The sequence below is a fragment of the Denticeps clupeoides genome, chromosome 6, assembly GCF_900700375.1.
Source record: "Denticeps clupeoides chromosome 6, fDenClu1.1, whole genome shotgun sequence".
Classification (NCBI taxonomy): Eukaryota; Metazoa; Chordata; class Actinopteri; order Clupeiformes; family Denticipitidae; genus Denticeps; species Denticeps clupeoides.
The window spans coordinates 4,792,983-4,815,043 of NC_041712.1; the positions used below are offsets into that span (position 1 = coordinate 4,792,983).

At 41.1% G+C, this 22,061-nt stretch overlaps 2 protein-coding genes across 4 annotated transcripts; one reads left to right on the top strand and one right to left on the bottom strand.

Annotated features, from left to right (window-relative positions):
- Positions 1–408: 408 nt before the first annotated feature.
- Positions 409–7,103, top strand: plekhb1 (pleckstrin homology domain containing B1). Of its 2 annotated transcripts, none has more exons than XM_028983797.1 (6): positions 409–584; positions 2,867–3,019; positions 3,181–3,283; positions 3,424–3,463; positions 3,814–3,901; positions 6,173–7,103. In XM_028983797.1, exons 1-6 carry the CDS (start codon positions 548–550, stop codon positions 6,307–6,309), a joined length of 558 nt encoding a protein of 185 aa, XP_028839630.1. In that variant the 5' UTR covers positions 409–547; the 3' UTR covers positions 6,310–7,103. The 2 variants fall into 2 exon arrangements, with proteins under 2 accessions (XP_028839630.1, XP_028839631.1); XM_028983798.1 differs by having other exon boundaries at positions 2,867–2,967; positions 3,162–3,283.
- A 4,558-nt stretch (positions 7,104–11,661) lies between these two features.
- Positions 11,662–20,755, bottom strand: rab6a (RAB6A, member RAS oncogene family). 2 transcript variants are annotated; one of them, XM_028983607.1, is made up of 8 exons: positions 20,411–20,755; positions 17,749–17,807; positions 17,581–17,634; positions 15,761–15,866; positions 14,311–14,422; positions 13,343–13,436; positions 12,926–12,992; positions 11,662–12,837 (listed from the first exon to the last, which is right to left on the bottom strand). In XM_028983607.1, exons 1-8 carry the CDS (start codon positions 20,478–20,480, stop codon positions 12,770–12,772), a joined length of 630 nt encoding a protein of 209 aa, XP_028839440.1. In that variant the 5' UTR covers positions 20,481–20,755; the 3' UTR covers positions 11,662–12,769. The 2 variants fall into 2 exon arrangements, with proteins under 2 accessions (XP_028839440.1, XP_028839439.1); XM_028983606.1 differs by lacking the exon at positions 13,343–13,436 and adding an exon at positions 13,793–13,886 and having other exon boundaries at positions 20,411–20,753.
- Positions 20,756–22,061: the final 1,306 nt, after the last annotated feature.

Consider the following 22,061-nt stretch of genomic DNA (forward strand, 5'->3'; position numbering starts at 1 on the left):
AAGGATAATCCACCTTTTTCATATCCTGATTACAGACGCTTACAGTATTTTATTGTCCTATAGGTAAATAAAAGTAAAACATCAGTCAGTGTTGGTGTCCTCATGGGATAACAATTGAGGCGAAGATGACTGTTGAATGTCCATGTCAACTCAAAATGCACATTAACACAACTACATTATACATTATAAAAATTGTGTCACAGGGCCAAATAAATGTACTTTAAATTGAGGGACAGGGATGTGTGGGAACGTAGCTAAATGGGTAAATCTGGGACTAGAACATTCCAGCCTGACTGGAATGAGCCAGTGCAACTCTCTAATCCTGGATTATCTGTGAGGTTGATAACCCCTCCTCCCCTTCAGTCTAAATAAGGATCTTATGTATGCCGACCAAGTTCCATACAAACACCAAGTAGTCACCCATCCTCGGTTCCTCAAGTCCCTCCCAGGACAGTCAGGACAGGACACCGTCACAGAAACTGACCTATTTTACTCCACTGGGAGTTCTATTTTTGAAACTTGCATTGCTACACTCACCTGAATAAAAATGGCTCTGATGAAATCTGGGTGGCTATGGAGACAAAGTAAGTTCTATTTGATTTTAGTTCACTTTATGCCAGTGGTTTGGAGTCTTTGTGTTTGTAAAGTATACCATATCATAAATATGAAGTCACTTGACTTCACCTAATTAATCAAGTGTAAAACCCAGCTTTATTAATGAACAAACATGAATATAGGTGCCCTGTCACCTTGTTGAATTCACAAATAATACATATTTGCTGAATTACAGTGCATATAAAAAATCTATATAAAAATCTCTCCAGTGTACTGTGAATATAGGCCCTCTTTCCACTGGCAGCAGATAGTTCACCTATTATAAAATTCATGAATAAATAATATTTGAAATTAGCATTAGTTCATTGCATTCATCAGGACTAAGAGTCAATATTACCTATCCTATATCAGTATGAGCTGGTAGACAGAACCTGATTCATATGCAGATTTTCCAGTGACAGATTATTATTAGGATTAGGATTGCATTTCCCAGTTCTTCTAGTCAAGATCAATTTTATTCTTTTAGTGTCCTGTTTTAATGGAGGTGCTGGTAATGTTGATAGGTTAAAGATTATATTGATTCATATTTTGTATGAAAAATCTGTTTCAGTCATATGTTTTACTGTCTTCAGAATTGAAGTGTCATTCTGTGCAAAAATTCTGAGAGGTATAGGAGGAGCAACAATAATTATACCATTCAGATGTCCTAAAAGACCCATATTACAGGACTCTTTCAATGTCCTTTTATACAAAAGAATTGTAGTTACAATAATTAGGTACGTTTATTCAGTCCATGCCTATCTATATCTATCTATAAATCGCTGTCTATACTTTCTATATCAGTACACTGTGGTGTAACAAAAAAGTTGCATTTTACTCTACATTGTACGTTGGAAAAAGGTATAAACATATGATTTTTCATATTCTGACGGTCAGTGTAATTAACGTACAGACCTGCAGCATATTGCAAAAACTGTGCACAATAAAATGTTTACTACTTTATAACATTCCTATTGCTTTTCACACCATAAACCGGGCCAGTTCTAGACAGGTATATATGAGGGAGCAGAGATGATATACAGTCATATATGAGGGAGCAACAGAGACAGGAAATGGATCAGCTGGTGTGCTCTGAATAACTGTTGTCGTGTAACAAAAAAAAAATAAAACTAAATAAAACAAATCAAATTGTAACTAAAAACATAACATTTACCTTAATTGGATGGCCTATATCAAAAATATTCAAACCCAACAATAACACTTGCCAATATTAATTATCACAGTATTAACGTTCCCTTTGTGAGCTGCCAGGGTGGAACGTTTTTTTTTACTCTCTGTCTGGGTCCTCCAGTCGGCTCTATGCAGCAGACAGGCTGACAGTTGTGCTTGTGGTGTGTTCAAACTGTACAATTAAATTGCATGCAGAAAAAAGCTCATGATTTATGTACACACACTGTATGGTCCAATGATCAGACACAACCTGACTGAGAAACTTGACACCGACTCATTTGCATACTAACAGTGATTGGATATTTAGCTGGGGGAAGGATGAGTGGCGATCAGCACAAAAACAGTGAAAGGAGGCAAAAGAGGGGAATCCCTCTTGTTTGATTTAAGGAGGCATGTCATCAGTTTAGACTAGACTAAAATATTCATGGATAATTCTGACTAAAATATAACTAAAATGCTGTGACTTTTAGTTGCTTAACAGAGCCTCAGAGACAGCACAGAAAGCTCAAGGGCAGTGGATCAGGATGAAAAAAAAAGAATGTTGCATTGATACAGAGTAGGTTAAACTGAGTGGGTGAAGGTGCCTGAAGTTGGAAGATCCAAAGCATTCAGCGAAAAAGCAATTTCAGTGAGAACATTTGGTTAATATTGACCTGAAACAGGGGGACAAATACTGTCACATCTGTTACATACCTATATTTTATAAATAATTTAAAGCACCTCAGAACCGTTAAGATAATCTTTTCTTCTTTTTAATACTGAACCGATCACAGAAACATATCTAATGTTGACCTGCTTGGTAGACAATTTGTGTTATTCATATGTTATAATTTGCACCCTAGTATATTAAACCCTTTTGCAACCAAAATGTGTGCTTCTCTCTTTTTGCTTTCTGTTGATCAGTTCAATCAGTTATGTGCATTTTTACGTTCCCCTGGATCCCACTGTGGGTGATCACTTGATTTCTGGCATGTGGGCTGGACGTGTGTGGATGGGGAAGGCTACAATAGTTGACTACAATAGCAGCAATTCCACAAATTTGTGAACTATACTGTTAATCCATGATCATTTACATTAACAGGTTCTATACTGAAACGCTGGAAGTTGAACTGGTGTGATCTTTGGATTGATGGGAGTCTGGTATTCTACAAGTCAGAGAGTCGTAAAGACTATGAGAACAGAGTGAGTCTCAAGACCAACTGTGTGAATGTAAAGTCAGGATTGGAATCTGTAGGTAAGCCTACACATTCACAGACAAATATGTTCCTTATATCATTAAATAGAACATTTATCTGATAAATGATCTGATATTTTTGTTCAGAGTGAGGTGTAGTCACTGTGGATAATAACTGTCACAGTGGTCTATATCTAACCAGGAATCGTGTACACTCTCAGGTGTGTGTCCTCCAGAGGGTCACCCCAGAGAAAATCTGGTTGTAGTGTGCCTCAAAGATGGCTCCAATGTCATTCTGTGTGCAAACAGTGAGGATGAAGCACTGTGAGTAATAATATAATCCACTGGTTTCTACAACAGAATCATACAATTTGTTTCTGCCGGCTAACAAAATGGTGTTAGTCTTTGAACTTTGAAAAATGGGTAATAATCAATGTTTTTTCTAATCTTATTTGTCTTTGTAGGGCATGGAAACTGACAATGTTGGAAGCAAAGAGAAATCCGGTGGGTTTCAGTACATAACACCTTCTTTTTGCCACTGGGATATGTGATTGGATATGCATCATTTGTGTGTTCAAATAAAATTAGCTTGGGAAAAGTTTACAGCGTAACTGATGCCAAACTAACCAAGCTGATACATTTCATAATTTTATCCATTCATAACATTATCCATTCCTTGTCCCTATGTTGTTCTGTTTTATGTCTAGTCCTGCAAGTGATTGGTATTGTGCCACACCTGTTTTCAGTATTATAAATACAGCGTTAGAGTTAGAGATGAGGTTTAGCACTCTTTAACACTGCATTGTTTATGAGTACTGTACACATGTACTAAGCGATACACTTGTCTTTTTCAGGTATTCACATACAATCCCTATGATGATACCTACCAGTCAGTAGGATTGGACAGCCACAATGCAATATACATCAATCCTGGCAGTGCAGGTAAAACCATAGCCCTGCTATAATATTAGGGCTTTTTAGCTTTTTCTTCTCCTTCTCACCCTTTTGGCAGCTTTCGTTATGGGTCATCACAGTGGATCCGTTGGTGTGGTTGACTGCACAATTGGCATGACAAATTATTTTTGCCAGATGCTCTTCTTGACATATCCCTCCCCATTTACCCAGGATTGGGACTAAAAAGAAATTCACGTGCAAAGGTGCTATTGACATTAAATCCTCACCAGATGTTGATAAGAACCCATCCAATCCACATATGCAAAGAAATCAAACTGTTGATGCATGTATGAAAATGGAATGACACAGGAGAAAGGTACTGAATAACTCAGGGTGCAAAAAGCCATGGAAAGTCCTGATACCCTCTGAAATCTGTCAGAAATTAGAAGGCAATCCTCACACTTAAAATGCCTTTCCCGAAAAAACCCTCCCCATTTACCCAGGCTTGGGACTGGCAACAAGAAATACACTGTCATATGGTCACAGTTCTGTTGACTTCTGAACAGAAAGAATGTACCAGGTTTAGAATCTTGCCAGAAAATACGCGTTAACTCGTGATAGGGAAGTGTGGCATAGCGTGTAAGGAAGCGGACCCGTAATTGGAAGGTTTCTGGTTCGAGTCCCGAACCACCAAGGTGTCACTGAGCAAAGAACAGTCCCCACACACTGCTCCCTGAGCACCTTTAATGGCTGCTCACTGCTTACCAAGGGTGACGGGTTAAATGCAGAGTTCACTTTCACTAAAGCTCAGAGTTCATAGAAGAGAACGGAACCTTCAGGACCTGAAGACTTTTAATGTGGAAAATGGACCTGAGCAATGAATGTGTTTCTCCATACAAGAAAGACTTTTGTATGCCATATTAAATATATTGCTGTAAACATGTTCAATAATTTTCCCATGTGCCATTCTAATTTATTACACATAATTACACATACAACATTTTTGTTGGATTTCTTCCCAATATCAAGTGAGAATTTCATATCAATAGCACCTAGAAAAACTTAGAAAATTATATATTCCTCTATATTTACTTTCATTGCTCATCGTATGAACACATTTAATGTTTTTTCCTTCCTCCAATTTTAATTTGTAAATGCATATCCATTTCTGCTGTTCAGGTCTTGACACAGTCCAGTTGGAATTTTAAGTATATTATCAAGTATATCATATTTCAAGCATGAACCAGAAGACCACAAAGTCACAGGTTCCCAGGTTCAAACCCCACAATCTCCATTGTGTGCCTGAGCAAGACATTTAACCAGGGGAACTGTATCTACAACTCCTTATTGTAGGTTGCTCTGGATAAGGGCATCTGATAAATGTCATAAATCTAAATTAAATTTAAGCATATGACAGGGTTCCTAGAGAAGAGTGGTGGTTTTGAATGAGGATGTCAGGAGGGGCAGAGAGGTATGTTAAAGTGGACAGTGTGTGAGTGGTGAGGTCTGCAGTAGGAGTGACAGATGTGTTCAAGGTGGACCTGGGACCAGCTCTCAGCTGATTCTTGTTTTCTATGGGGATGGACAGATTGGCAGATCAGAGATCATACAAGATTCCCCATGATCTATGAAGCACTTTAAGCAGTTATATGTAATTCTGGATTAGAGCATCTGCCAAACACTGCAAATGTAAATGTTTGCAGATGACATTGTTCTGTGTAGAGAGAGTAGGGTGGAGGAGGAAGAGAACCTGGAGATATGTGTGAGCATTTCATATGTGTGTGTGCGTGCTTTTCACCTGTATCTGTGTGAGTGTTTTATATGTGTGTGTGCGAGTTTTCAGTAGTATAAATGCATGCTTGTTAGTTTCATATGTGAATGTGTTTCACATGTGTTTGTGTAACAAAAGTCTGAAATATTTCCTAAACGGCCCCTCATATTGAGAGGAGGCCATATGCTCTAGAAAAGGAGAGGAATGAAAGTCAGTAGGCTTAAGACAGACTGCATGTGTGAACGAGAGGGAGCAAAGGAGTACAGCTGGTGAAGCAATGGGAAGTGTGAAAGGGAGGTTTTGACAGGTGGGCAATGATAAAAATAAAGGCAGAGGTAAAAATGCTGAGATTTGCACTGATTTTTACAAGAGAGGCACTGAGTATATTTGTAGAAGGATGCTACAGATGGAGCTGTCAGGAAAAAGGAGGGCCATTCTTAGTTTATAGTATTTTTTCACACATACGTAACACACATTGCACAGTAATGTAAAAAAGAGCATTCCACAAAAGGTGTTAAAATAGGTGTTGGTGTGTTCTTCTGTTTCAGGGACACACCACATATGGATCCATAGAGAGCCATACGATGATGGTATAGGGGAGCAGGTGGCCCTGGGGCTGCTGGCAGGCATGGCTGCTGGGGCAGCACTGCGCTCCTTTCTGTGGATGCCATTCTGGTTCTGTTGAAAGAGCATTGCTAAGGTGCCTCTCTGGCAATAAGAGTCAGCACTAAGAGAAGTACTAAATCCAGACAGATGCTGTTGTAGGCCTCTGGTGCATTAGTGGCCTTAATGCACATGAGACATTATAAGCATTTTACAGTGTGAGATGTCGTTGGAGATGGCGCTCTGATGTGTATTTCCCTAAGATCACTAGTACAGGTTTGCACCAAATACCACAGTTTCTGTCCATTTTTTTAGAGCAACAACTGCACTGGACTGACATTACAAATGAGGGGAGGAGTCATGAGGGGAGGAGTCATTTATGCAGGGATCTGCAGTCCCAAAGCCTGACATGACTGGTCCCCAGGACAAAGAATTTGAGAAACACTGCCATACATTAATTATTATTATCACCATAATAATATTACTAAAGTTCCTCCCCAGTTTTACAAATGCTGTATATATACATCCTTCATCACAACTTATATTTTATAATTTGCTATGTATAGGATTTGTTCTCATGTTACAACATACTTTAACATTTATTACACAGTATTAGCTTCAAATATGGAATTACTTTTACAAAGTAAATCCAAAAGCAAGGAAATGGAGAATCTTGACAGGAAATGGAGAGTGAGACTTTTCTTCATGAACTAAAGTACATTATCTGCTGCCTGAGGTTTGTCACTATTTAGCAAACCATTGACTGCACACCCAGACTGTAAAACTAGAGCTCTGATGTAGAAATTGGACCATGCTATGGCTTATTTGTAGAAAAAGTCGTGTTTTGTTCAAGTTGATTAAAAATATTTAAACAAATGTGGCAATGTTTTATTGTGCACCTTAGCTCATAAAAGGAGGGGGATGTGACAGTAGGCCAAGCAAACACAGAAACTGGAGGCTGTTGATGGGAGGAAATCCCACACCACCATGGTACAAATACCAATAAAGACATTATGGACGAGAGCCGTCTATTTAACAAAGAATACACAGGAAGTTGAAGGTAGGACCAGGAACCTTGACTAAGAAAATACAGCCATTATTAAAAGGTTTATATTGTTTGAGAAGCTAAAAATTTACTCAATCAATTTATGGAACCTACTGGTGATATTCCACTTCTGACATGATTTTGGAATGTACCACCACACACCCCTAAGCAGTTATTCCTCTTTCCACAAGACCCTGATTCAACTTAGCAGTCTAGTTGAAAATAATTGTACAAAGGCTTTGAACAAAATTTATAATGACCACAAGAAATGTCCCATCTAAATTGTTGATCAGTTGTTGTCTCCACATCCCTTGTCTCCATGCTGATGCAGTCCGTGCCAGCGTTTTTACTCCAAGTCAAAGTCAGATATCCTGTTGTCCGTTCATGTCAAGTCATCAGTCTTCCCTCGAGCCCGCACTGCCGTGTGATATTTCTGCTGTGTGGCCACACACGTCTGTGTTTAACAATCTGCACTTCCCATTCTCAGGGTTTGCCAGTGTCTGTTTAGCCTGTTGTCATGATCCGGACCGGCAGGGGTGACTCTGGATCCGGAGTTTGGACCAGAGTTTCATGTCCGTCTTATGTAATATTCCCTGATCGTGTTCACCTGGTGTATATTTATATAATTGTATAAAACTATCCTGTTTGTGTCTGTTCGCCGTCGGGTCATTGTGCGTGTTTATGTTCCCTTGTCTCGTGTAGTTTGTATTAAACCCGTCGCGTGAAATCGTGCGAATGCATCCTTCTTCATCGCCATGTCCAGCCCACCCGTGACACCTGTGTTTCCCTGCCAGGTTCAGTGCCCCTGTCTGCATGTGCCTCATGTCACAACCTGGTTACCGTGTCTGCCTTTCCTTATCCCTGGCTCCAAACTCCCCATTCCCAAAGTACTGACCCTGAATGTTTGATTATGTCCCTTTTTATATTGTCTTGTCTGCAATAACATGCACATGTTTTAACAAACACACATTCTGTCTGTAGAGCCAGATCCCAACTTAGCGGATTCTTGTAAATTCAAAGGTTTATTTGCTTGAGTTTATTATAAATACAGGCACTTCAGTGGAGTAGCGGTTCTACAAAGTTCTAAAGATGAGCATGAACTAGCAATGTAGTCCTATCAAGGCCTACAGTAATCACTGAACAAGTAAAAGTCCCCAACGGTGGAGAATTCATAACACGTCGCTTTTATTGCTGCACGGTAATAAATGAACACATGGAAGATCTAAAGAACTAAAACCCTGTCAGCACACCTCTTAACTCGGCAATGCAGAGACAATAGGCTGCAGCCCACCATCTTCTAAAAGGAGGCGCTGACCTTGTCCAGGATGTTCCTGCCAGGCAAGATGAACCTTCTTGCAATCCTGATTCTGCCTGATTCCAAAAGAAAGTTTTACTTTACTCCAAACTCCCCCATGCCCCCTAAATAAGCAAAAAAGAAGTGGTGCTAGAGCCATCAGCAGGTAATTGCAAGAAATATTTTATTTTTTTAAAAGTGTAAATATGACACCCAATCTACATCAGCTCCCCTGCACGCTGCAAAAGAATCACACCAGACTTCTCATGGGACGAGCAGCTTGGTGAGTTAAAACTGTCTTAAAATACCACCAGAATAACTCATAACTTCGACAAAAACACACACACACACACACACACACAAAAGAAGGTGTACACATTTAAAAACCGCCAGGATCATCTGCTTAATTCAACAGTCAGAGGCTCTGGATGGGGGTTTGTAATGGCAGAGGGGAAAAACCAGATGCAGGACAGGAAACAGGGTTATTTCAAACATCACAAAACTTCTAGACAGTCCAACATAAAAGCAATAACAAGTGAAGAAATGTTTCATTTTTATAAGATGGTCATTGACCAAATTACTAAGCTTTTAGTTAACTTGGCCATTGGTTATTGGTTAACACACCCAACACTGAGTAGATAAACAGAAAACAGGCCAACAGGTTTTTTGTAGCTCGCATAAGAAGTTTCCATTTATAAGAATGCTACACGCTTATGCTAACAGATTAGCCTGCTGCTCAAGCAGAAGTATGTCTTCGGTAAGGATAGCCGATAAAGGTTGGTGGGCAAAAAACAACATGTAAATAACAATGTATGTAAATACCAAATGGAAGCTACAGGCGTCTTGTAGCCAGTTAGCATTGTGGCTAAACAAGTGCAATGCTAAATTGTAAACAGGATAACGCGCTTGCAAGCCTTGTTCCTCTCTAGTGTCCCAGTGACTTTGTGCTAGGCTGACACCTAGTGGGCTGGGATTGTTACTACAACGTCATCTACATTTCTTCACACCAGCGCAACAAAAAACCTGGACTAAATAATTTCTATTAAATACAGGTCCTTCTCAAATTTGCATATTGTGATAAAGTTCGTTCTTTCCTGTAATGTACTGATAAACATTAGACTTTCATATATTTTAGATTCATTACACACAACTGAAGGTAGTTCAAGCCTCTTATTGTTTTAATATTGATGATTTTTGTATACAGCTCATGAAAACCCAAAGTTCCTATCTCAAAAAAGTAGCATATTACTGTGCTCAATTGGCCTGCCAACTCTTCTGACCTGAAGCCCATAGAGAATCTGTGGGATATTGTGAAGAGAGAGTTGAGAGACGCAAGACCCAACACTCTGGATGAGCTTAAGGCCGCTATCGAAGCATCCTGGGCCTCCATAACACCTCAGCAGTGCCACAGGCTGATTGCCTCCATGCCACGCCGCATTGAAGCAGTCATTTCTGCAAAAGCATTCCCGACCAAGTATTGAGTGCATAACTGAGCCCTTCAAAACAAAACGGAATATTTACTTTAATTATTATTTATTTTTTTGTTCCATGAGAAAAAGTGTTATCCAGAGCACCCCATCTCACCCATTTCCCGCCTCCGTTGCCACCATGTGCCCTGTGTCCCCTGTTTGCACTATGTAGCCCAGTTTGTCGATGTTGCACACGTGCATTTTATGTCAGTATGTAACATTTGTAAATGTTACATGTAGTACCAGGTTTCTTTATTTAACTATGTACTGTCTAACTTGAACCCTTCAAAATTCTGTCTGCCCCCTCATATATGCCCAGTGTTGGGAAGGTTACTTTTAAAATGTATTCCGTTACAGATAACAGAATACATGCCCCAAAATGTAGTTTGTAACGTCTTCCATTAAGTAACTCAATGTGAGTAACGTATTCTGAATACTTTGGATTACTTAATATATTGTCATGCCTTTTACAACTACATGAATGTATCAATCACAGATAATTGTTTTTCGCCAACCATTTCTTTATTTATAAAGCTGAAAAGTGGAAGAGTATTAGCCAAACATAAAATATGCCATTGAAAAGTATTTGTTATGGTCACCAACATTATGATGGTGTGTCACCTTACACACACTCAGTCCATGTGCACTGTAAGAGTATATAGATCATGGTGTATTAAATCATATTTATTTACAATTTCAGGGGTTGCATGAATTTATCAAACTTGAGGGACTGCGCATGCGCCTAAATAGCCTAAAATATGTATATATATATAATATATATGTAACAGGAAAAGGCCGCCGTGTAATCCATTTATTTTTAAAAAGTAACTGTATTCTGATTATCACTCATTTAAACGGTAACTGTAACAAAATACAGTTACTCATATTTCGTATTCTAAATACATGTATTCCGTTACTCCACAACACTGTATATGCCTGTCTAGACCCAAGACTGCTGTAGATTAGAGCACTGAAAACTGTTGATGGCAAAATGTGTAGAAATAATACCACTTGTTACCTCCGGCCCAACACCACCTTCACTGTAAATTTCACCTTGGAACTTTGATCATACGCACATTGGTTTATGATAAATGGTCACTTCTACACACATAGTGAGTTTCCAGTGACCCAAAACAGTTAAAACTGTTGTCTGCCAAGAAATTGCCATTTATCATAACTCAATGTTTATTTGAGCACAGGAAGCGGACCCGTACCTGGAAAGTTGTGAGTTCAAATCCTGAACCGCCTAGTTGCCACTGATGTACCATAAATTCTTTCAAGACATGTCTTCTGTGTCTCATACATTCTTTGGGTCTTTAACAATGAAAAATTTAAACCTGTTTAATTGACATTCAGCACATATATCTACCAACTTCTCTGATCAACAAGACTGAGAAAAATCCATTTCAAGGAGAAGTAAAACTGGATCAGGCTGAGGCAGTGTGTTGGGACCGCGCCTTGGCGGTTCGGGTTTGCTTCCTTAGCTACTATGCCTGCACTGCCTAGCGGCTGTCAATCAAAAGACAGGCCAGTGCATGCTGGACGTCAGTGTGGATATATGATTAAAAGAGGGCGAACTTAAGCTATTTACTTATTAAATGTACTCATCAATCAGTCATATAGACATTTTCATAGTTCTGAAATACAGGTCTTTATTAAGGTTGACAAAATCTAGCAGTGCAAATTATTAGCCTTTGTGCACAGCGTCACACAACAATGACCGTGACAATCAACTCATAAAGAAATAGTAAAATAAACTGAAGAAGAATCGGTCAAAACACTGGAAAACAGAAGTTCATTTGGGTTCTATGCTTGGGACAACATACTGAACAATTCTGACAGAGTATAACGGAGTATGTGTTTTATTAGCTTGATTGACAACATTGGTTAACATTAAAAAAGGTGAAGCTGTCAATCATCATGTAGATTAATAAATATCACAATGTCAGAGGTTAAATAATGTGAGCAAACCACAAAATTGAGCAGTTCTAGAAACAAAGAAAAAAAAATAAAAATAAATGGAAGCCCTATAAAAAGAAAAAACTGAATAAAGCCATGGCTGCAGGCGTGTAACTGATACTTCAAACAATAATGCAATTTACATAAATTCTATACTGGTGATGTGTACTATGGTTCCTATATCTGAACATAACCAAAAAAAAAGGTGAAAGTTGGTAAGAGAAACGCTCCCCACAGTACAACGGACGATTCGTCTGGTCGGTGGGCGGGGCGTAGGCTCTGATTTTTACGAAGGCATGTGTAAAGACTCCGTGGTACGACCTTGACTGATCTGGCCTGGTTTAGAGGTTGAAAAAGGTTACTAATCAATCATTCGGTTCACTCTGAATTATCTGGACTTCCTATATCTGAAAGCCGCATGCATTTGTTTGTACCATGCAGCTCGTTTGTCATCCCGTCTCGAGAAAATGCATTAACAGCGAAGAGTCAGAAACGTCAGTCGTTACAATGAGTCACAATTGAGCATTAAAAAGATGCGAATGAAGAAGAGGAAAAGAAAAGCACACGCACATCAACAAGCAACACATTGTGCTTGTCAAGCTTAAGGTCATCTCAGTGAATCAGCAATAAAACACAACGGTAAAGACGACGCCCAGGTAGTGTTTTTTTTTTTTTTTCCTTCAGACCGGGATGTGGACAGTGCGGCATGGGTGGGAGCCGTGGAAGCACACGGAGAGACAGATGAAGAGGACGGGGAGGGTGATGTCAGCAAGGCTCAACAGGAGCAGCCACCTTCACTGACTGGTTGCTCTGGGGAATCTGGTGGCAACTTTATGTCAATCACTGAAGGGGGGAGGAGTTAAGGAGCGTTCAGCCACGCTCTGAAAAGTTGCAAAGTTGTACACTTCACTCATTTGCACAAAAAGGATACTGTCTTCTCGGCTCTTGTCCTGTGTGCTCTCCATGCCAGGCAAGGCAGCAGCAACACGCCGGAAGAGCTGCCAAAAAGGGGAGGCGTTACTTACCCAGCTCAGAAATCAAGTCGGCACCAAGAGTGCTGAACAGTAGGAATAATAAAAGTGAACCAGAATATTTCCTCTCGGAATCATCTCTCCCTGTGTGTTTCACCAGCTGTCATGACCAGGATCATATGGATTTTATTCATTAAATCTTAGAATAAGAAATACGTTCGCATGATGTGCATTTCAGAGCGCACCGGGACAGTTGATTCAAACCCCCGATTTTAAACCACGCAAAGTATTAAAAGGAGAGACAGAGATGAATCCAGCTGTGGTAGAGCAGCCGCCAGCACGGGCCGGACGGGCCACACGGGCATGTGGGCTACTACCTGCTTGACATTGTAGCCTGTCTTTGCACTCGTTTCGATAAACAGAACATTCAGCTCTTTTGCTCTCTGCTCTCCCTCTTCACTTGTTATATGTCTGTAGTGATAGAACGTCAACACATACGCATGCACACACACACACACACACACACACACAGAAAACACACAAGAGAACATACAGTAAAAATTTTACAATTCACAGGCATCCCGCCTCTCCTCTGGTTGACATGGCTGCTCCTGCTCATTATGAAGGTGCCTGAAACTTTTAAAACCGCCAGTAAGAACCTGGCAAAATGCACCCACGGGACAGCAGCCCTTCTGATCAGTCAAGATGGGGTTGTAAATGAGTGTGTGTGTGTGTGTGTGTGTGTGTGTGTGGAGGCAGACCTCCACAGGCAGAGCAGAAGCAGGTCGACAGCAACACACAGGAGAGCGGCTCGCATACACACTCACCTGTTTGACATTGTAGCCTGCTTTAGCACTTGTTTCAATAAACATTACATTAAGCTCTTTGGCCTTCCTCTCGCCTTCCTCAATTGATACTTGCCTGCAGTGAGTGAGAGGGTTATTAAACAAGAATGACACTCCACCAAGGCCCTGGTTTACTATGTAAAGCAAACTGGAGTGAGGTTACAACCAACTCTATACTGCATGACAGCATCATTTAAAAGGGTGCTAGAAAGACGACGTGTCAAAAACGTGCTTTTTCGTCTTTTGACGGCGCCTCTTGAGCATCAACAACTGACGGCATTTTTATTCAGCATTCAATTTTGACCAGGAAATTGGCCACTTCAAAAATAAATCACTTACCTAATGCATGAACTTTAACATTTCTACCCCCCAAGCAAACTGCGTCCTTAATAAAAACTAGTTTCTGATTTACTGTAAGCTGTAAATCTGAAATTCACAACCCAATTTCCTGAAGATTACTTGACGAGCATCACACCAAAAAAAAGAAAACAGCATTTAACCTTTTATCTGCCAGATCAGTCTTGTTTCCAACCAGCATGATGATGACATCACTCCCTCTCTCTGTTCTGACATCATCAATCCATTTTGTGGTCTGCTGAAAGGAGTTGACGTCTGATAAGAAACAGAAAAGTGAAAAAGAAAATAAAGGAAATTGAAACAGATTTGCACTGAAATTGAATATTGACAGGACAGTAAAATGCAGTTGAAAGCGCTTAGACAGAACCACAGAGACAATGGGGGACAACTGAAAGAAGCAAGAAACAGAAAAATCCCTATTTACACCCTGCCAAATAAAAAAAAGCTCCACCAAGCATACATGACATTTTTTCTCCTATATATTAAAAAAAAATATGGATTAATGTTTCATCCATCTTCATAATGAAAGCTAAGCATGTTTGATATTGTGAACACATGTAATTTACAGAGATTTGAGACATTTACATTAAGAAGTCTATGCAAAGCCCCAATTTATGTTGCTATAAGGCGTAACTCTTAAGATATTGAGATAGTCCATCCAGAAATGCATCTCAATAAGGAAAGTTAACAATAGATGACATAATAGGTGATTTATGTTTATCTCATAATGCATTTTATGTGTTTGAATTGAATGTGAATATTTTCAACAAGTATAATTCTGGCATGTTTGGGCTCAAGTACAGACTCCCTGCCGGTGTTGCCAGATTTCAATATTATATTCTGGGAAAAATAGTTTGTAGTATTAAGGAACCCATTTCTTATTTAAGTTTGATTGTAAGCAGTGGCAGTTAAATAATTACCAGATTGCATCAGCAGTTTTCGTACATGTTGACATTTTTAACCGGATTATCGCAAATTTTTAGCATACAAAATTTCACATGACCAATGTGTTTCTCCGTTCAGATAAAAACAAATAAAATAATAAAAACCTTTAGCTGGGGGGGGGGGGGTATAGAACCAGCACATATACAGTGACAAACGGGGAAAAAAAAAAAAAAAAGTGTTACTGCGAACAAAACAGAAAACATTCCCATGTAGCATAAGGTGACAAATGGAAAAAAGAAAAAGGCGGAAAATTAGTAATGGGAAAGAAGGTTGGCAGAAAGGTCAGACAGAGCTTTACTCTGGATTTGTGGACGTTTCTTTTCTTCCTGTGGTTCAGCCTCCACCTGCTACACTCACTTGTGATGTCATAGACAACCACGGCCACAGTTGAGTCTGTTGAGTATGTAGCTAGCGATCAGACTTCGGAAACGCTCCCGACCAGCCGTGTCCCAAAGTTTCAGCCGCACCTGACCACACATGTTAGCACCAGAGAGCAAGCAGAGAGAGAGAGAGAGACGGGATGGGAGGGTGGGAGAAAGAGGTGGTGGGGAGGAGGAGGAGGAGGAGAGAGGGGGAAGAGGAAGTGGTAAGAGAAAAGGGATTTGGACAGAAGGCTTGGGCAGGCCAGTGGCCCAGCAGGGTACCTACTTGTGATGTCGTATACAACGACAGCAGCAGCAGAGTCTCGGATGTAGCTGGGAATGAGGCTACGGAAGCGCTCCTGGCCTGCAGTGTCCCAGAGCTGCAACCTGATCTGTGTGGAATGGCAGAACAAAGTGGAAGGGCGACAAAGGAACTGTGGGTCTCATGATTACATAAAAAATAATAATAAAAGCACTAACAACCATGAAAAAAATGGAGCCGATGGGGAAATAAGCAGAAGGATGAAGACTGGATGATTGTCTGGAAGGAACATGCTGGGAATGGAATAGTTGCACCTGAAGTGCTCCCTCAAAGCGAGAAACAGAGCAGGAATGACAGGTACCGCAGCACAGGAGAACCCGCTTAATGTCCAGGCCAATTAAACATTTCCTGTTAAAACTTAGAAAACCTTCACTTTTCACCTTTTATTTATAATAAAAGTATTTATAATAAAAACGACTATCCCACCCAACATATATATAGAACTTCAGATTAAATCAAGCACAGACATGTTCTGGATTCTTGGGCTCTCGTTAAGTTATGTGCTTGGAATGCCTAACATCGCACATATTTTCATCTGAGCAGCTCTTCTTTGAAATGAATTCTGGCAGATAATTATGGCCAATGAACATATTGTGCTGAGGTAGTAATAAGGAGCAGACCGAAGATAGGAAACATGAATTAGAAAATTCTTAATTGCATGTATTTGTTCCATCAACATATGAAACTGTAAGAGGAAAAAGGTTTACAAATGACCACACATACACAGACTAATATGGAATCAGATTTGTGCCAAATTTTGAAACAAAAGTCTAACCGAATCCTCAGGAAGTGTAAATGTAAAATGCAATATAGAGGTGTGTGTGTGTGTGTGTGTGTGTGTGTGTGTGTGTGTGTGTGTGTGTGTATATATATATATATATATATGTGAGAGAGAGAGAGAGAGAGAGAGAGAGAGAGAGAGAGAGAGAATCTGCTCCACACAAAAATTATCGATGGAAATTAAATCGATCAACCCATGGAGGTCTGGAATTGGAGTCACGCTCAAAATTAAAATGGAGAAACACACTGATCCAACTTTGATGTAATGTCTTTAAAACACGTCAAAATGATTCTCAGTAGTGTGTGTGGCCTCCACATGCCTGTATGACCTCCCTACAACACCTGGACATGCTCCTGATGAGGTGGTGGATGGTCTCCTGAGGGATCTCCCTTTAGATGTGTGCATTTTCAGTTGTTTGGCAGCTCTTATCTGGTAACACCATGAGGGCACCATATATTGTAAATGTCAATACCACCAGGATCCCTTCTCATCATTATCGATGCAACACCCCTATTTTAACCCCCGGGAAGATGGCGGTCAGGCAACGCACCTTGGTTGTGTTGCTTGCGGCATTAAGTTTAAAATGTAACTTTTTGTGCATGGGGAAAGCGCCACCCAAAGAAATCAGTCAGGTTATGCAGGAGACATGACTGAGGGGACATGAGGGCAGTGGTGGCCTAGCGGTTAAGGAAGAGGCCCTGACATGGCCAGTTTGAGACGAGCCATCAGACTGTCTGCTAAGCAATTTAGCAGAGCACTGTCCACTGTGCTGTACAATTATTTAATGTTATGGACCCAATTTAAATAAGAGGGCCTGAACGTAGACGTTATTAGACTTTCACTTTATATGAAGAGCTGAAAGAAAAAAAATCTATTTTATGAATTTTATTAAATTAATCAACCCACTCTAATTGTAAACAGAATATCAAACATGAGATTTTCAGGTGTTCAAAGAAGATCACATTTTCAACTTTAAAAGTTGAAATTAAAAGTCCATACTTACTGTTCTATCCTCCAGATACATGGTTTTTGATAAAAAGTCGATTCCTATTGTAGCCTGAAAAATTGGAAACAGACAATTCCAGAGAGTGAATTCAAATGCCAGAGTTTGGAAAAGAATCAATGGTCAGTATTAGACAGACAATCTTAAGTAATCATCTGGTATGCTTACCTGATAAGTGTTATCAAAGCTGTCATACATGAATCTGGTGATCAGTGAAGTCTTTCCCACTAAAGAAGAGAAAAAGAAAGAACAAGAGAGACACAAACGTTTTTTTCCACAACCAAACAGAAGAGGCGCCATGACCATGCTACTGTCATTTAGCAGGAGTTAAAGACAGTGGAGGACAGGAGGCTGTTGATAGACATCAGAAAGGGTGGAGACACCTAAAGGAGAGGTCTGAAAACGATCTCAAGGTATGGTGCAGACAGCAGAATGACCAGGTTCAATCCCCACTTAGTACCATTGTGTCCCTAAGCAAGGCACTTAACCCAGAGTGTCTCCAGGACAGGGGTGGCCACATCCAGCCCGTTGGTCTTTTTAAACCGGCCCGCTGTAGATACAGAATAGCCAAAGTAAAGTCGTAATTATGACACTTCGCATTAGAACTCGTCCTGTAATGCCTGGTGCAAAGCAGACAGGTTTTTACACTGACTTGCGCGGTAAATTAGTGTCGACTAGGGAGAAAGATGCAAAAAATGGTGAGGAGGTGCGGAGTTGAAACGGACTCGAGCCTCCGGCGGTTATGTTGAGGTTGCACCGTCTGGGTTTGGGACAACTTTGACCGTGATGTTAATATATGTATAAACGACACATTCTTCACAAAGTTAAGGAGCCGTGTGACGCGCACATTCTGGCAGAAATAAGAACTTTTTATTTGTACGAGGTGGTAGCCGAAGTCAACAGTACAACATGCCCATTTTCTTACTTACTAACTAGCGGGTTGCTCTTACTCTCTGGCTCCACGTAATGTAGACACTGTGTTTAACCCCCATATAACACAAATGTCAACTATTTACATCAGACCCGCTCACTTCCTTTTCTTTCTTCGTCTAGCAAGCCTTCCTCCGATAAGCAACACAGTTCCCACTAAAAGCGAATGTAAATATTAAAACTGTAATGCCTTTTTTATGTTTATGTCTGCATATGGCCCCTTGCCCACCCCTGCACCAGGGTGACTGTCCCTGTCACTACTGATCGCAAGGCACTCTGGATAAGGCCATCTGGTAAATACTCTAAATGTTTAAGGTCCTCCTTTACGCCACATCCATTTTCAGCCTGAGCCTGAGCCTGCACACACTCTCGACCCTGCGGGAAAGCTCCTGTGTGAACCCCCACCTGACTGCCTGGATCATGGAATACCACAGTACGAACGTCAGGTACTGATGTGGGGGTCTTTTTAACTCGCAGCTAAAGTCCTTCGGTGTGTGCAGGACACTGTTAATGACGCTGTGGGAGCATCTGCACTCAGACTGAAAGAAACTGAGAAGACTAATAAAATGTCTTCAAATTTTACTGGGGATACTAAACACTTGTACGTGTTACAATGCCTCCAGTTCGTCACAAAGAGCATCCTGGTGCCATAGTCCAGGTCTCCACATGATGGAGACACACATATCCACCATGTGACCTAAACCCAGCCTTTTCAACACTGACCGCGATGTGTGTGCAAGGCCACATAGTGGCACAGCGCCGCACATGCGCAGATCCGATCAGGCAAGTGGTTCGGATCCGGCACTGGCAACCGCCAGTCATAGGAAACAGTGGATTTCAGAGCAAAAACGGTCTAAAACGGGTTCACATGCCACACCCTCCCCTGACACCTTTCCACCAGAACAGATCAGGAAGATGCTATGACCCAGCAGCCTACTGCAAATCAATAGATTAGAATAGAACAGAATGCCTTTTATTGTGACTATGGGCATTAGGAGTGTGAATTGACAAGGATCTCACGAAATACAAGGTGCTGTGATAGGTGTCATGTTTTGCGGTACAGCGCCATCTACAGGAGAGGAGGTTGTAGTCGCACGATGACCTCGCTGAAGAAAACGCTTGACAGGACGAATCGACATTTGACGTTATGATTTCACCACATAAAATATCGCGAACACCCCTAATATTCATGTTCAATGAGATTACAAGCAACTCCTTCAGTGCAGAGATGAGTGTATAAAATAAGGATTATGGAATTCCAACGTGACAGCGCTATATGCTTATAGAAGAATAAATAACTGAGTTTTATATACTGTGTGTGTGTATGTGTGTGGGGGGTTCCACATTATTGCACATTGTTTTCACAGTAATGATGAACGAGAATAATGATATTTTACAATAAACAGATTATATACACACACGCACTCATACAGATACTAATATTAATATTGCATTGCTGGAGGACAGAAGGAAGAAAGTCCGGGGGTTCGATCCAAGGTCCAAATGTTCAGTTGCTGTCTAATATTTCCCAGCCGACAGCCAGGCGCCGGTCCAACCAGCTGATCTACGATAATCACTCGTCATAAAGCTGCGGATCATAAATCTTCCTCGCTACATTCAGCACGGATCCACGACCACTGATGCTAACGGGATTAGCCCATCTCTGCTAGCTGCATGCTAGCGCTGGAGAAGGAATAAAGAAGGTAAATAAACAGCGGAGGAAGCGGCGTGTTGCAGATCGGTGGATAAGCCGCGGCTGCCGGCGATCGTCGGGGAGCCAAGCGAGGCCACTTCCCGAACCAATTTCAAGCACGCACGTTGGTATTCGATCGGCTGGTCGCGGATCGGGTTACATCGCACGAATGGGTCTTATTCCCCGTGTTTACCGCCGGATACTCACCACTCTGCTCGCCCAGAAATACCAGTTTAAATTTCCTCAGGGGATTTCCGAAATCTCCTGCTGCGGACATGTCTGCTGCGGTAGTTCAGACTCGCTGCTGTTATGGTCGAACTAAGCGCAACAGGTAAACTAATCGCAGGAGCTCGGAGTAGAAAATAGTTCCGTCTGATGCAAGAAGAACTCAGTTGGCTTCCGTGGGCTCTGAGATTGCGCCCCAGTCCATCGCCTGTCTCGGTTTACGCGGGCAGCTGAATCACAGCAGAGCGCTTCGCGAATTTCATCTCCGCTGTCGCGGTGGCATCTTCTTCTTCTTCTTCTTCTGCTGCTGGTGGGATTTCCGAGCGCTTTGGCCGCAGCTGCCAAGTACATTACCGCCACCTACTGGGCTGGAGTCCACAGCTGCAGCGCGGACTTCTATCATTCCCAACACGCACACGACGTTCACACACACGCTACCGGCGGATTGACAGCATTTTACCAGACGCCCTTATCCAGAGCGCCCTACAATCAGTAGTTACTGGGACAGTCCCCCCTGGAGACACTCAGGGTTAATCGCCCTGCTCAGGGATACAATGGTAGTAGATGGGGTTTGAACCTGGGTCTTCTGGTTCATACATTTACGGCATTTTACGGCATTACGGCATTCATAGGACAAAGATCTATCAAAGACCTATCAGCGTGGTTGTTTGTGGTCGGTTTGCTGTTGTGATGTTTTCCCTAGATCATAAAGAATGAAGCATGCAGATTTTTTATTTTCTTTGTTCAAACAACGCAGCTCTTGTCCATGTTTGACCTTTTACGTCACTGCTCAGCATGCAACATTTAGCACAAACTGGCTACTGTGTGAATAAATTAGCAGCAAACATTGCCCAGACTTTGTTAACATTAGCATGAACAAGTTTTCAGATTGTTTCACAAGGGTGGTAGTAGCCTAGTGGGTAACACACTCGCCTATGAACCAGAAGACCCAGGTTCAAATCCCACTTACTACCATTATGTCCCTGAGCAAGACACTTAACCCTGAGTTGCTCCGGGGGGACTGTCACTCTGGATAAGGCCGTCTGATAAATGCCATAAATGTAAATTTAAAACTGTTCATTCCAGAAATGCTCTTACATGTTCTATTTTTGTGAATATTGATGAAGAAATAGTGGTGTTTTGAGCTGTTGTAATGGGCTGCACCGTATCCTGAGGGTAAACCCTAATACGTGTCTAAAACAAAACCACTCAGTAGCTTTTTCCAGCCATGTGATATGCACATATTGATTTTTAATTAGCAAGCTACTATCCGTGCCTCTAAAGATGTTTAAATGCTCACACACTGCACGACCAGTTTAGACTCATGAAGGTTCTTCTTATCTGGCCACTGCCTTAATGAAGCAATCCATCACAGATCCTCGGACGGGTCAAATGATCGGCTGCAGGGACCCAAAAAAAGGCCCCCTCCTGCCCACGCCAGACTCTTTGGCATTGTTTCTAGTCTGCAAACAGTTGTATAGTTTATTACGTAAAGTTTGTTGTATCCTGGTGGTAGATAGGACATAGAGTATAGAATAGAATGCCTTTATTGTCACTATACATATGTACAATGGTTTTATATACAGTGTATATTTAATTGCTGTGTGGTTCACAATACCACAGATTTATCAGG

Excerpts from the sequence above, each read along its gene's own strand:
- plekhb1 (XM_028983797.1), top strand. The coding sequence starts at position 548 with ATGGCTCTGATGAAATCTGGGTGGCTATGGAGACAAA. Across the intron at positions 585-2,866 it reads TGGGTGGCTATGGAGACAAA|GTTCTATACTGAAACGCTGG; the intron begins GTAAGTTCTATT and ends TTACATTAACAG. Across the intron at positions 3,020-3,180 it reads GTCAGGATTGGAATCTGTAG|GTGTGTGTCCTCCAGAGGGT; the intron begins GTAAGCCTACAC and ends GTACACTCTCAG.
- rab6a (XM_028983607.1), bottom strand. The coding sequence starts at position 20,480 with ATGTCCGCAGCAGGAGATTTCGGAAATCCCCTGAGGAAATTTAAACTG. Across the intron at positions 17,635-17,748 it reads GCTTTGATAACACTTATCAG|GCTACAATAGGAATCGACTT; the intron begins GTAAGCATACCA and ends CCAATTTTTCAG. Across the intron at positions 14,423-15,760 it reads CGTTGTATACGACATCACAA|ACGTCAACTCCTTTCAGCAG; the intron begins GTAGGTACCCTG and ends GTTTCTTATCAG.